At 44.4% G+C, this 13,352-nt stretch overlaps 1 protein-coding gene across 1 annotated transcript; it reads left to right on the top strand.

Annotated features, from left to right (window-relative positions):
* The first annotated feature begins 1,991 nt into the window (after nt 1–1,991).
* LOC100348037 (tyrosine-protein phosphatase non-receptor type 20) lies at nt 1,992–12,695 on the top strand. The gene is given in 6 exon segments (XM_089313647.1): nt 1,992–2,110; nt 2,112–2,178; nt 7,842–8,056; nt 9,868–9,880; nt 11,838–11,888; nt 12,630–12,695. Coding segments are annotated over 6 exon segments (531 nt in total).
* Nucleotides 12,696–13,352: the final 657 nt, after the last annotated feature.

The raw sequence follows: 13,352 nt of genomic DNA, 5'->3' as shown, positions 1-13,352 counted from the left end.
ATCCCAACTAATGCTATTGTTACCTCCTTTATAATTCAGCAATATATGTTTGTCAGAAACCTAACAGATATTATCCTTTTAAATATTGAAATAATTTTCTCTTGATGCCAGAGGAGTTTTTGATGTGTTCTTCTCTTTTATAAAGGAAAATATTGGCTCTGCTTTCTCAGAATGGCCTCCCTTTTTGAAATACTGGGTGTCTTTATATACCTAGCAGTTGTTTCTTCCTATTCATTCGTCTTTACAATTCTGTGTGCTGTGTTGGAATTTGAGACGGTCCCCTTCAGAAATGGCATAAGTCTCCATTCTGTTGCTGCTGTCGTAGCATATAGATGCTCACATGGTCACGAGCAGTAAGGAGAGGTGATCGGTGAGGGTGATGCACGGCAGGAAGGCCTTCCTTCGCTGTGTGCACTTCTGCAGAGTTCCAGATTCCTCTGTGAAACAGCTCCTGGGCCTGGGAAGGTTATTAGTGGTCCTGGTAGCTGGGTTTCCCCTTGTGTTTGCTCTGACAGTCCAAGTTGGATGAGTCTTCTGTTATTTGGAGCAAATGCTCTCAATTGCATGCTTTTCCCACAATACCTTTAGTTTGATTAGCACTCTGCTTCACAAGTTAAAGGTTGAAGGTGTATTTAAAAGATGGCTGCTGTGTGTGTGTGTGTTCATTTTTGGAATTCCTTTAGTCCTAGGATTTGTCTCCAATCAGCTGTCACAGCCCGCTTGCAAGTTTTCCAAATTTGTAGGAGAATGTTATTCATTCACTCTCACAGAGGGCTCCTCTTTTGTTGTGCTTAGTTGTAAAATAGCAGATAGCTCTCTTAGCCTAACCCTAACTATAATATATCTAACAAATCTCTCAAAGTATCTGTACACTGATGGCATTTTTCTCTGTTTATTAAAAGCTGGTTTTGGGGCTGGCACCGTGGCGCAGTAGGTTAATTCTCCACCCGCAGTGCTGGCATCCTATATGGGTGCTTGTTCGAGACCCGGATGCTCCTCTTCCAATCCAGCTCTCTACTATGGCCTGGGAAAGCAGTAGAAGATGGCCCAAGTGCTTGGGCCCCTGCACCCACATGGGAGACCGGGAAGAGGCTCCTGGCTCCTGGCTTCAGATCAGTGCAGCTCCTGCCATTGTGGCTACTTGGGGAGTGAGCCAATGGAGAGAAGACCTTTCTCTCTGTCTCTTCCTCTCACTGTCTGTAACTCTACCTCTCAAATAAATAAATAAAATATTTTTTAAAAACTGGTTTGTATTTAAAACTATTCTGAAATAAAAGTTTATTTAAAACAATATTCTACTTGATGCAAGGTCTGAATTTGTTTTCTCAAGGCTTATTTAGTTTTAACTCTTTAAATTTCCTATTATGTTTTTAGTGGCCAAATATTTTTACTAATTTTTGAATGTTATACATTATTTGTTATAATCTGGGTCTTCCAAAATAATTTATAGCAATATGAATTTCACACAGTGCTACAAATTACACAAATTTGGATTTTGAATTTGTACTCTAAAATTTTAGGTGCCTTATTTATCTAATGTACATTTTATTCAAAACAACTTATTTTCGTATCTGTACCCTGTCTTATCGTGTAGTTTTATCATTAAAAAAACCAGGTTTTTAAAAAAACTTCTTCGATTTTCTTAGATTATGCCAGTGAGTCTTGGGAAGGAAAAATTTAAACTCATGGACTCAAATAACACTTTTGAAAAGAAATTGTTATGCTATCTTCTCTATTGGCCAAAGAGATATTCTAATGAATTTGCATGTGTGAAATACTTTCATGAAGTCAGAATTTTACTGCATCTCCTGTTTTTCCTTTGTCTACCAGATGTTTCTGTTTCTGTAATAGATGATTCAACATGTGTTCCTCTTGGAAGAAGCAAAGACTACATCAATGCTAGTTATATTAGAACAGTCAATTATGGAGAAGAGTATTTTTATATTGCTACCCAAGGACCACTGCCAGGAACCACAGAAGACTTTTGTTAAATGGTTTTGGAAAATAATTCTAATGTTATTGCCATGATAACCAGAGAGATAGAAGGTGGCGTTGTCAAATGCCACCATTACTGGCCCAGTTCTTTGAAGAAGCCTTTGGAATTGAAACATCTTCCTGGAGAACTACCAGATACTTGAATACTTCATCATTCAAATGTTTAAAATTGTGAAGAAGTCCGTAAGTTTTTAAAACTCAGCAGTAGATCTATGTCTCACCACCGTGCAGATGTGTAAGGACTAGTTAGGAGTAGGATGGAATTTCATCTGAGAACACTTTTTAAAGTAACCTTTTGCTTCCTCCTGGTACCCAATACTGTTACCACCACTTCTGGCTTCTGCTTAACCAGACTCTGATTGGAGAGAAGAAAAAATGGACAAGGAAAGGTGGGGCAGGGAGAGGGAAGATTGGAAGCTGTGTGATCTGGGATGCTGTGTGATCTTCGGCTGCTTCTGTGGCAGACATGAGCATATTGTGTCCTTAAGGTTGGTAATCACTGTGCCAAACTCTTCCTGTACTTACTGAGTAGTGGACAGATCGGTTCACTCACTGATACTTCACCTTCTGTGTTCAGTAGTAATAATTGAGATTTCTATAGGATACTTTTGGGGCTCAGAAGGTAAGTATTTAACTTTATTTGGGGGCTTAGAGAAAGATTTACTGGAGGATGTGGCATCTGAATTAAGTATTAGCCAAATAAGAAAGATGGAAGGAAATAGTAGAAGATCAAGATATAGAATAGCATGAGGTATGTATAGAGAAATGTAAGTTAAGAGTTCTTAGAACATAAAAGTTTAGTTACAAGATTAACAAGAGAGGAGATGAATTTGTAGAAATTAAGAAGGGCCTGACAAACTTCAGCTGAGGAGCATTAACTAATATGAAGACAACTGGAAGACTGAAGAATTTTAGGAAGAAAGTGGCATGATCAACTAGAGCAATTTACTTTGAGATGGGAAGCATAGACACATGTTTTCCAGATAAATTTGGCAGACTGATGCATGACTTATGATTTATAAGTGACAGAAGGAAAAGTTGATAATTATGGTATTCAATATGGTAGCCATATGTGTCTATTTAAGTGAGTTAAATTTACATACAATGATAAATCCAGTTCCTCCTTTGCATAGCCACATTTTCAGTGCTTACTAATCTCATATTGTTAGTTGCTACCTTTTTGACAGCTTAGATGTATAGTATTTGCATCACTTTAGAAAGTTCCCACCTTGCCTTGCCCATTTTTTCTTCTCTCCAATCAGAGTTTGGTTAAGCAGAAGCCAGAAGTGGTGGTAACTTAGTATTGGGTACCAGGAGGAAGCAAAAGGAAGTGTTGGTCTAGAACAATTCATGGATTTCTTGCTCCAACAGATTTGTAAAGTTGGAAATGAAGGTTTTATAGGAGAAAGTGATCAGTTACATCTCGTGGATTGGATTAGCAGGTAGGTGATCGCATGTGTTCAACAGGACTGATGGGGGTGGAAGTTGAACCAGAATCATGAAGAGAGTGGTGAAGTTTAGAATAATCACCAAAGTTGATTGGAGCACAGACAATAACCTGAAAAGGTTGCTGAGGTTGGGATCGTAAGTTTGTGGTAGCAACATGATATGCAGCTATGTGATTCTTTTCTTTCCAGCAGAACTGTGGGATTCCTGGAAATTGCGAGATTGACCCACGGTAGAATTTTAGCACAAGTGGTGAGGTTCAAATGATTGAGTGTTTGGCAGTTTCAGCCATGAAGTATAAGTTGCTTAAGGATGGGACTGGGATCAGGGGCCAGTCAACTAGGAGTAGATGGGGGAACAGAGGACTGGAGAGCTCCATTTGGTGCCCGTGTTGTGGAGGTGAAGCACACATGAAGCTGTAGCATAAGAGCTGCTGATCAGAAGTTGATGTTGGAGAGGTAGAACTGAGAAATTTCTTGGTCCTGGACATTACAAATGATGTTGAGTCCAAGGAGTGCTCACCATTGTGGGTTCTAGAATAAAGGTGGTAGTCTTCCCTGCAGGAGACATAGAATGTTGTGAGGTAAGGGTGTCTATTGGGCTATTGAGACAATGGATTTGCCTTGAGTGAGACAATGGATCTGTCTTGAATAATGTCAGAAAGTGTTGAAAGGGAGAAGGCTAGGATCTTCAGTGAATATTGAGGACTTATTGGGAGGTTTGGCCACTGGGCGATAAAATAGAGAAGATGAAGCCGAGAGGTATGAAACTCCAAAGGAAGAGGGACTTTCATACCAGGAGAAGAAATAATGGATTGGGTAAAGGAATGTACAGCAAGGAGTGCCCTAGAACCCTATTTCCATTTCCTGGAGATAGAAGACAGATGCAGTCTTAATTCTTAGAGTATGTACAATCCAGTGGGGAAGAGACACCGAACAAGTCAGTTCCATATGACGTGTGTACTTGGAGACGATAGATCAAGTGGGAGACATGAACAGTCATCTGTCTGTATGTATTTAAATGTTGAGATTGACCTCTAGAACTTTGGGTGTAGAGGATGGTGGTCTTTGGGCTAAGGACCACAAGCCTCAGAGCCATGGAGTTCATGACCAGAGAGTCTACATGGAACTGGGTCAGGACATCAGCGAGGCTGAGCTTTGTGCAGATTCTTAGTGGTCGGTGCTGGCAGAAGGGATTTGATGATAGAAATATGTGATTTGGGTGACAGCAATCTTCACATGATTTTCAATGTATTATTTCCACCATTCCATTTCATGTACCAGTGATTCAAACTGGAATTTTCTATTTGCTTTTTCTAAAAAAATATTTATTTATTTGAAAGAGTTACACAGAGAGAGGAGAGGCAGAGAGAGAGAGAGAGAGGTCTTCTATCCGCTGGTTCACTCCCCAATTGGCCTATATGGCCGGAGCTGCACTGATCCAAACCTAGGAGCCAGGAGCTTCTTCCAAGTCTCCCACGCGGGTGCAGAGGCCCAAGGACTTGGACCATCTTCTACTGCTTTCCCAGGCTATAACAGAGAGCCTGATAGGAAGTGGAGCAGCTTGGTAGTGAACTGGCACCCATATGGGATGCCGGTGCTTCAGGCCAGGGCGTTAACCAGTTACACCACAGTGCCGGCCCCTAGGCCCCTATTTGCTTTTAAATTAGATATTTTGAATAAGACACATGGACTCCACTGTCATTTACAGATCTGAGGTAGATTCTGCCATTATCAAGTGCTGGGTACTTTAGAAAGCATCAATTAACCAAGGTGACATGGGAGATTTTCTATATTTATGATTCTAGGTAGAAAATTGTATTAAATAAATTAGGGTGGGGGAGAAGGGAAAGAGGGAGCAATGTTTGTTTGTGTAGGGCTGACAGATCTGCAGGACGGGGCAGACACTGGGATGCCAAGAAAGAATTGCAGGTTGAGTTCAGAAGCAATCTGCTGGCACAGTTCTTTCTTGCGCAGGAGACATCAGTCTTTGTTCTTTCCAGGACTTCAGCTGACTGGGGGAGGCCCACCTACATCGTGGAGGGTAACCTGTTTTACTTAATTTGCTGAGCTAATGTTAATCACATCTGAAAAAAATGCCTTCAAAAAATGTCTGGAATGTTTGATCGAATATCTAGGTACTGCAGCGCAGCCAAGTTGACCATATTATCCCTCATAAATTTCCATAGACATCCAGCACTAGAAGAGGGCGGTGAGTACCAACATCTCTTTTAAGGGAACTGAAGAGGAACCCATCCTGAGCTTCCCCAGTGGGGTCTGCATGCTGGGGAGAGGCTGGTGCTCCCTTGGTGGGGTACGGCCTGCTCATGCTTTCTCTGTCACCCCTGAGGACAGCTCCACCATTCCATTTCAGCACAGTTGTAGGGGCAGCAGTCTACGCTCCTGGTCATTAACCACCCTCTCCCCATGCCCTCTCCCTGGTCAGCACGCCTACCTATTTTAATTAAATATGCTGTATAATATTAAGCTAGGCTAGGCTGTCTCTTGGTCTCATTCTTCACCTATCAGCCCACCTTTTCCTCTTGAGTATTTGGAAACCTCCACTTTTCTACAGAGGTGCAGAAGGAAGCCAGCAGATTAGGTATTGGGAGTCCTGCATTACAGTCCCAGCCTCAAACATGTGACCCTTCTGACCCAGTGTGTGTCTCTCAATCCTCCTTATCCTCACCCTTAGGAGATGAGGATAAAACAGCACTCACCTTAGAGGGTTGGTGTGAGGATTAAACAAGATAATTTATGTGATGTCCTTAGTATAGCACCAGACACATCTAAGTGCTGAATTCGTGTCACTTTTTTGTATTCTTATTTTTATTATCGTTATTGTGTGTTCCTTTATAAAACAGAGAAAACTTCTATTCCTGCACCTTCTGGAATTCTTACAAACATCAGGGTTAGGCTTGACTACTCTTGAAAACTCTACATGATACCAGTATAGTACCTTCCAAGGGCACTCCAAAAAGTTGGTGGAAAATGGAATTAAAATTATGAGTTTTGTTGCAAACCCAGTTTTGAAGTTCATGCATAGTCTTTCATAACATGCAATTTCTTTTAGATTTTTTGCTTTTATTTGAAAGGCAGAAAGATCTCCCATCTGCTGGTTCACTCCTCAAATGCTTACAACAGCTGGGTCTTGGCCAGGCTGAGGCCAGGAACCAGAAACCCAGTCCAGGTCTCTCATGTGGATGCCAAGGACCCAAGTACTTGAGCCATCACCTGCTGCCTCCTTAAGTGTGCATTAGCAGGAAGCTAGAATTAGGAGTGGAGCTAGGACTTGAACTAGGCATTCCAGTTTGGGGTATGGATATCCCAACTATCATCTTTAAAAAAAAATCTATTCTTCCTGAACTTTTCTTTTAATTAAAAAACACTTGTTAAGAATAATTGTCAAAAAAAAAAAAAGAAGAATTGTCCAAGGACCGATGCTGTGGCTCACTTGGTTAATCCTCCGCCTGTGGCGCCCACATCCCATATGGGCGCCGGGTTCTAGTCCTGGTTGCTCCTCTTCCAGTCCAGCTCTGTGCTGTGGCCCGGGAGGGCAGTGGAGGATGGCCTGGGTGCTTAGGCCCCTGCACTTGTGTGGGAGACCAGGAAGAGGCACCTGGCTCCTGGATTCGGATTGGTGCAGAGCCGGCCATAGCAGCCATTTAGGGAGTGAATCAGCAGAGGGAAAACCTTTCTGTCTCTCTCACTATCTATAACTCTCTCTGCCAAATAAATAAATTAAGAAAAAGAATAATTGTCCAGAAATACGGACTGCAGTGTGACATTTCAATAAGTGTACAATGTGCACTGATTAAATCATGTTGATCAACATTTTCTCCCCCCACCCCTTTTTTTAAGATTTACTTATTTATTTGAAAGGCAGAGTTACAGAGAGGCAGAGGCAGAGGGAGAGGTCTTCCATCTGCTGGTTCACTCCACAAATGGCTACTATGGCCAGAACCGAGCTGATATGAAGCCAGGAGCCAGGAGCTTCTTCAGGGTCTCTCACATGGGTGCAGGGGCCCAAGGATTTGGGCTATCTTTTACTGCTTTCCCAGGCAATAGCAGAGAGCTGGATCAAAAGTGGAGCAGCCAGGACTCGAACCAGCACCCAGGTGGGACGCCAGTGCTGCAGGTGGCAGCTTTACCTGCTATGCCACAGTGCAGGCCCCAACATTTCCCCTTCTTAGCCTTCCTTCTGATTAGAGGCTTGGAGGTCCTGTCTTCTACTTGTTTGTAAAATACATGCTAGATTATTTTGCACTGTACTCAAGGTACCATTGTATTATTATTATTAGTGGGGGTGGTGGCATATTAGAAATTGAATGAGATTGCTATTTAAGAGATTGATAAATACCTCTTTGCCTCTCTCTTTCTCTCTTTTTCTCTCTCTAACAGATGGGAGCTAAGCACTTTGTAAAACACATGCAGTTCATCAAGTGGCCAGACCATGCCACTCCTGCCTCAGCAGAATATTTCATAGAATTTGTTTGTAATGTGAGGAAGAGCTACCTTCCAGGACCCCTGATTGTTCACTGCAGGGCTGGTGTAGGCCGCACGGGAGTGTTTCCATGTCTGGATGTTGTATTCTGTGCCTGTCGCTCCCCCTCTTCGTGGAGGAACGACACTAAACCCTGCCTAGGCTTCCTATCCGAGTCACGGCACCATTATGTCGCTCCCCATCTTCGCGGAGGAACGACACAGGACCCTGCGCTGTTCTTTTGTCTGCTCGGCCCTCCCCGGGTTTGCTGCTGGTTCTTCCCGGGTTGGCTACCGACCCTTCCACCTCCGTGGAAGGGCGGTTCCCCCTGCCACTTTCCCCACTTCCGCGGGGGAGCGGCACACCGCGGGCCGGCTCTCTCGGGGGCTGCACAGGTGTTCCTCTTAGATGTTCCCGGTGCATGTTGTCTCTCTCCTCCTTTATAGTCCTCTTCCACCAGTCCCAACTCTGCTACCCACACGCCGAGTACGCTGCTCTCCTCCAATCAGGAGCAGCTCCTGCAGCTTGTCAAGTTGGCGAGAGGCAGCTGTGTAGAAGCTGTTTCCTCCTCTCCCAGCGCCATATTGTGGGAGAGCAGATGCATAGAATAAGTCTTAATTCCAGTAACAGCCTAGTCCGAGTTGCTCCCCACATGTGCCATTGAAAAGAACTGCCCCGTAAGTATGTCACTCAGGCAGAGAAGCTGGCACGGCTGTAAACACAGTGCTTCTAACAGCCTGGCGGTAAGGGGGGCTAGCAGTTGGCCTCCAAGAGCAACTTAAGGAATTGAAAGCACCTTAGCTTTGCATGTCTGCTTCTCACTCACCTTGCTGCAGGTTCTTGGAGGTCACGTGAGGGTTAAAGTACGCCATGTAACTAAAAGGTTTAAAAGGTTTAGGACAGTGTTTGGAACATAATAGAAATACAGTAAATGTGAATTCATTTGCCTTTTCTTTCCTTCTCTTGGCACACATGGATTTAAAATTTTTTTCTAGTAAATGTTGATAAAATGTTCCTGTGTTTAATGAACAGAATATAATATGTATATGAACACACTGGAAAAAATGTAGACTTCAGAGTTATTGAGAGGTGCCAGGGTTTGGCTGCCAATTTTGCCACATATATTAGATTTTGTGACTTTGTATAAATTGTTTATCCTTTCTTAACCCCAGCTTCTTATGTGTAAAATACTGATAATAATAGTTTTGGGCTTCAGCCAGTCATTAATTATCACTTACTTTTCTCCTAAATTTGGAATAAGCTAAGAGACAGGCACAGGAATCAGATATATGGTCATTTCCTTTATTATTGACTAAACTGACTAGACCATGTGACTTGAACTTGGTGGCCAAAAAGGCTTACTTACTCAGCTGTTTCCTTGTGCTGCAGAAGTGGGGAGGGAGGGCATCTATTTGCTGAGCAGGCCCTGAAGAAAAAGAGACTCTTAGTGATTAAAAGGAAAGTGAAAATTCATCAGGAAAGAGGCAACAAGAAACTTGTCCTGACACCCATATGCTGCAGGATTTATGTTGTCAGAACAGGTGTCGCACCTCAACCCTTTCAAGGTTTTTTTTTTTTTTTTTTTTTTTTTTTTTTTTTTTTTTTTGACAGGCAGAGTGAACAGTGAGAGAGAGAGACAGAGAGAAAGGTCTTCCTTTTGCCATTGGTTCACCCTCCAATGGCTGCCGCGGCTGGCGCACTGCAGCCGGCGCACCGCGCTGATCCGAAGGCAGGAGTCAGGTGCTTCTCCTGGTCTCCCATGGGGTGCAGGGCCCAAGCACTTGGGCCATCCTCCACTGCACTCCCTGGCCACAGCAGAGAGCTGGCCTGGAAGAGGGGCAACCGGGACAGAATCCAGCGCCCTGACCGGGACTAGAACCCGGTGTGCCGGCGCTGCAAGGCGGAAGATTAGCCTACTGAGCCACGGCGCCGGCCCCTTTCAAGGTTTTATATAGTTGTACCCCAACAGTGACAGTCTTTCCCTATGGCCACAAAATGGCTGCTGTGGTTCCAGTACTCCTCAGACCATCTCGTAAAGGAGTAGAAAAACCGTCTCTTCAAGTTACTCCTTTGAGGACAGAAGAACCTTGCTTTTTTGGAAGCTCGGGCCAGTATCTCCCAGCATTTCACTTTTCTGATTGAGTTTCAGCCCCTTCTCTGCTCTAATAAGTGTGGTTATGTTGATGCACTTAGGTCATTCAGGACTTCTGTGGGCCATGTGGTTGAGAATGAGAGAAGAATGACCTTAGAGGGTAAGAAAATCAAATGATTTGTCCTGTGGGAGAGCACATAAAAATGAGGAAAAGACAAGCTACAGAAACTAGTTGCGGCCGGCGCCATGGCTCACTAGGCTAATCTTCCGCCTTGCAGCGCCGGCACACCAGGTTCTAGTCCCAGTTGGGGCGCTGGATTCTGTCCCGGTTGCCCCTCTTCCAGGCCAGCTCTCTGCTGTGGCCAGGGAGTGCAGTGGAGGATGGCCCAAGTGCTTGGGTCCTGCACCCCATGGGAGACCAGGAGAAGCACCTGGCTCCTGCCATCGGATCAGCACGGTGTGCCAGCCATGGCGGCCATTGGAGGGTGAACCAACGGCAAAGGAAGACCTTTCTCTCTGTCTCTCTCTCTCACTGTCCACTCTGCCTGTCAAAAAAAAAAAAAATCCTTTGACCATTTCCTAACTGTATTGATTGTTTTTGTGTTGCTGAGTTTTTAAAGTTGCTGATATATTAAGGATGTCAGACAGTTCTTGACAGACTTTACAGGATTGTGCTGATATCACCGTGGCCTTGCCATACTGAGTGGTGCTCAGACTGCAGCAGTGGGACTCTGCCGGCACGCCCAGCAGCAGGAGAGATGGTCTCTACCTTGCTCTGCTGATCGCATTCCTCGTGTTGCACTAGCACCAGATTGCCGTAAGTTTCCAAACAGCCCATGTTTCTGGATTCGTGCCTGCGGGTGGGCACCGGTTCAGCCGCGGTTGTGCCATTCTCCACATGCAGGTGCGGAATCTGGTGCCGGCGCCTGCTGCCCAGCATCTCCACTGGTGCCGGCGCCTGCTGCCCAGCGTCTCCACTGCACTTGACGGGGCTCTTTATAGGAGAAACGCTGTGCTGCTCTTGGGGGCAGAGAACGTCTTCTGTGCTATTCCAGAATCACAGTGCTGCTTTTAGGTCTCTCTTTGGATAACCAAAAGGATACACACGGATAACTTTGGTATTTCTTCTGGTGAGCTTCCCAATTTCTCCTGAGAAACATGTCTTCCTTACTCACTGAGCTACGTTAAAAATAGAGTGCATTTTCTTGTGATTAAGACCTTGAGATCTTTTACTGAAAAGAGGTACGGGGCACTCATCTGGTAATCCAGGGTTTGTGTTTCACCTGCTGCATGGCTAATACAAAATCACTGTGGCCTTGTTAACAGTTCAACATCCAGGATACAGTGACTGTGGGGAGCAACTCGGACTAGACTGTTACTGGAATTAAGACTTATTCTATGCATCTGCTCTCCCACAATATGGCGCTGAGAAGGGAGTAACAACTTCTACGCAGCTGCCTCTCGCCAACTTGAGTGATGACCTGCAGGAGCTGATCCTGCTCCTGATTGGAGGAGAGCAGCGTACTCGGCGTGTGGGTAGCAGAGTTGGGATTGGTGGAAGAGGACTATAAAGGAGGAGAGAGACAACATGCACCAGGAATATCTATCCGAATAACACCTGAGCAGCCCCCGAGAGAGCCGGCCGGCCGGCGGTGTGCCGCTCCCCCGCGGAAGTGGGGAAAGTGGCAGGGGGAACCGCCCTTCCACGGAGGTGGAAGGGACGGTAGCCAACCCGGGAAGAACCAGCAGCAAACTCGGGGAGGGCCGAGCAGACAAAAGAACAGCGCAGGGTCCTGTGTCGTTCCTCCACGAAGACGGGGAGCGACAAGTGACCCACATGAGACAGCAGCGTCGTGGCGTGATTCAGACGAAGGTAAGATTTCCCCACACAAGTTCTAGGGCAGGTGATGGACTTGAAGGTTGACGTTGTGCAGCAGTTCACAGTTCGTGGGCCTCTTCCCTCAGTGATCCCACTGAAGTCTGGTAGGCGTCGCTTTTGCACTGATACTCCTGATGAAGTGTTTCAGGTTCAGAGCGACAGAAGTCTGCCCACAGGGTCCCCTGGAGAGCCATGGGTGGAGCCAGGGGCAAACTGAAGTCTTCAGATGCCCAAGTGTGTGCCTTGTAATCATGTCCTATACAAAGCATTACTTTTAATAAATTTCAAGTAGCAGTTTGAGATACTGACTTGCCACTACAATGTCAAAGTTATTGGCATGTTACAAAAATTACCGTTTATGTCATAGATTAGTTCATCAGAACAGAAGACCAAGAGAATATAGATAATTGATGCATATAAGAGACTTGTTAGAATTTGAGTTAGCCAGGGAAAACGTAAGGAAGTTGAGACTGAACCATTTGCCTCAGTTCAGTTAAGCCTTCAGTTAACTGGCTGTAGAATGAGAGACCAAGAACTATATCACGGTGATTTATCTCACTCATATTTTTTAAAATGTTTTTGCATAAAGAGTCATTGTTTCAGTGTTGGTAGGTAAATGTTGGCTTTCTTTAGGAACTTTCCTGTGCAGTTGAAAATTACAAATGTTTTCTCTGAAAGTAGAGATCAGTATTAAATTACTTAGCATGGTACTGTTTTTTGTGTGTATGTATATAGGAGCAATATAGCTTTTGTTACAAAGTTGTGCTTGAAGTTCTTCAGAAGCTTTTCACTTTGGGTTAAAAAGACTCCTGTTGCTTTGTGCTTGAGATGATGAAGTGGCTTGAAACTCCCTTGCACAGGATACATGGGAGCTGTGCCAAGGGTTTTGCTGAGAACAGAACATGCTTGTTGGATCCACTGATTTTCTTCCTGAAATCTCACTCAAGGCAGCATCAACTGATGTGGGGTGAAAAGTGTTTACCCATGGATCTTATTAGACAATATCAGAATACCCTCCCAGGCTTCCCAGTGAGACAAAAGTCACACAGCCTAGCTATTTGATTGAAGGGGTTACAGAGCCCAGTAAAGAACCTAAAACATATTCATTAAGACTTTATTTGGAAAAGTGACTAAAGGGAGCTGAGGATTTCCAAGACTTTATAAGCCCTTATTCTGGGAGAATATAGGGCCAATTAGCTGTTGGTTCACTGCATGATTTTTAAAGGCATTTTCAAACAAACATTTATCCATGTTTATTAACAAGAGTGTACTTCTAACTGGTAGTTGAAAAACCCAGTTGAAAACAACCCAATTAGTGGATTACACATTGAATTGGGTACACATTGAATTCCTTTTCCTTATCATTCCACACTCCTGTGGGGCTCCAGGGAACTCTGGAGGAGCTGGACAAGGCCCGGTTGGTTTGGGAGGTGTTTCATGGGTGGACCGAGTTCTCTT

The sequence above is a fragment of the Oryctolagus cuniculus genome, chromosome 15, assembly GCF_051225735.1.
Source record: "Oryctolagus cuniculus isolate XC-2025 breed Fujian yellow rabbit chromosome 15, ASM5122573v1, whole genome shotgun sequence".
Lineage (NCBI taxonomy): Eukaryota > Metazoa > Chordata > Mammalia > Lagomorpha > Leporidae > Oryctolagus > Oryctolagus cuniculus.
The sequence above is the reverse complement of the archived record's forward strand: the minus strand, read 5'-3'. Positions and strand labels throughout refer to the sequence as shown.